Source organism: Salvia hispanica, unplaced genomic scaffold, assembly GCF_023119035.1.
Source record: "Salvia hispanica cultivar TCC Black 2014 unplaced genomic scaffold, UniMelb_Shisp_WGS_1.0 HiC_scaffold_1317, whole genome shotgun sequence".
NCBI classification, from domain to species: domain Eukaryota; kingdom Viridiplantae; phylum Streptophyta; class Magnoliopsida; order Lamiales; family Lamiaceae; genus Salvia; species Salvia hispanica.
Genome location: NW_025951602.1, coordinates 1 through 1,074, shown reverse-complemented (window position 1 = coordinate 1,074; position 1,074 = coordinate 1). Strand labels below are relative to the sequence as shown.

General features: G+C 39.6%; 1 protein-coding gene across 1 annotated transcript; it reads left to right on the top strand.

Annotated features, from left to right (window-relative positions):
* Positions 1-42: 42 nt before the first annotated feature.
* LOC125198248 (putative disease resistance RPP13-like protein 1) lies at positions 43-861 on the top strand (the record flags this gene model as incomplete). The annotated part of the gene is made up of 1 exon (XM_048096633.1): positions 43-861. A coding segment is annotated over one exon (819 nt), but the record flags the coding sequence as incomplete, so codon positions are not given.
* Positions 862-1,074: the final 213 nt, after the last annotated feature.

Sequence of the window (1,074 nt, the reverse complement as noted above, 5' to 3'; positions counted from 1 at the left end):
TCTATAAAAGAGATAAAGAAAGAAATTGGGAATTTGGTGAAGTTAAGAGAACTCAACTTAAGTTGGAATGAAGAATTAAAGGAGTTACCAGAGAGCATTTGCAGTTTGGTTGAATTGCAAGTCTTGAAGATTGGTGGCACTGATATCAACTATGTGCCTGAAGCATTAGGTGAGTTAAGTAATCTCACACTGGAACTGGACTCATTCAAAGTAGGAAGTCAATACAACAAGTTGGGTTTTCTGAAAAAGTTAAACTGTCTTAGTTTTGCTGGATATCTACATTTGGAAATCCACTGGAGTAGTATGAGTGAAATGGTGGAATTGGTTGAGGATGCTCGACAAGCACAATTAGATATACTCCTTCAAAACCTCCAAGTTCTCCATATATATTTCGAGGATGCGATGAATGAAATGGAGCAGTCATTATCATCATCTTCATTGTGGATGGAGTTGGTAGAAGCTCTCGTGCCCCATTACAACTTGAAGACACTGACAATCAAGGGATATAAGGGCTCAAGGCTTCCGCATTGGATGTCATCACCCCTCAACTTTATAAAAGAGATCGATTTGGGTAATTTGAGTGAGGTGTCATCATTGCCGGCTATGGGGAAACTACCTTTCTTGGAATGGCTCTTTATTAAAGAAGCGGAGCAATTGAAGTTGGTTGGAAGGGAGTTTTTAGGAATAGAATCTTCATCATCAAATGTTATTGTTGCATTTCCTAAACTCAAGGAACTGAAATTTATACGTTGCTCCAAATGGGAGGAGTGGGAGGACATAACAGAGGAAGAAGAAGAATCTGCTGCCATCTCCATCATGCCATGTCTCACACAATTGACTATCTTTCGTGTGAGAGTTTGAAGAAGCTGCCGCATCGCCTCCTGCACAAAGTCTCCTCGTCTTTGCAGTCGTTGAATATTTGGGAGTCATCAGAGCTAGTAAAAACATACGGAGAGGACAAGGAAGGTTCAGCTTGGAGATCCATATCCCAACATAATCCCCAACTTCAACTTCAACAATAGGTCTAATGCAAATATTTATGCTTTTCTGTTTGTTTTACATTTTTGAAATTGA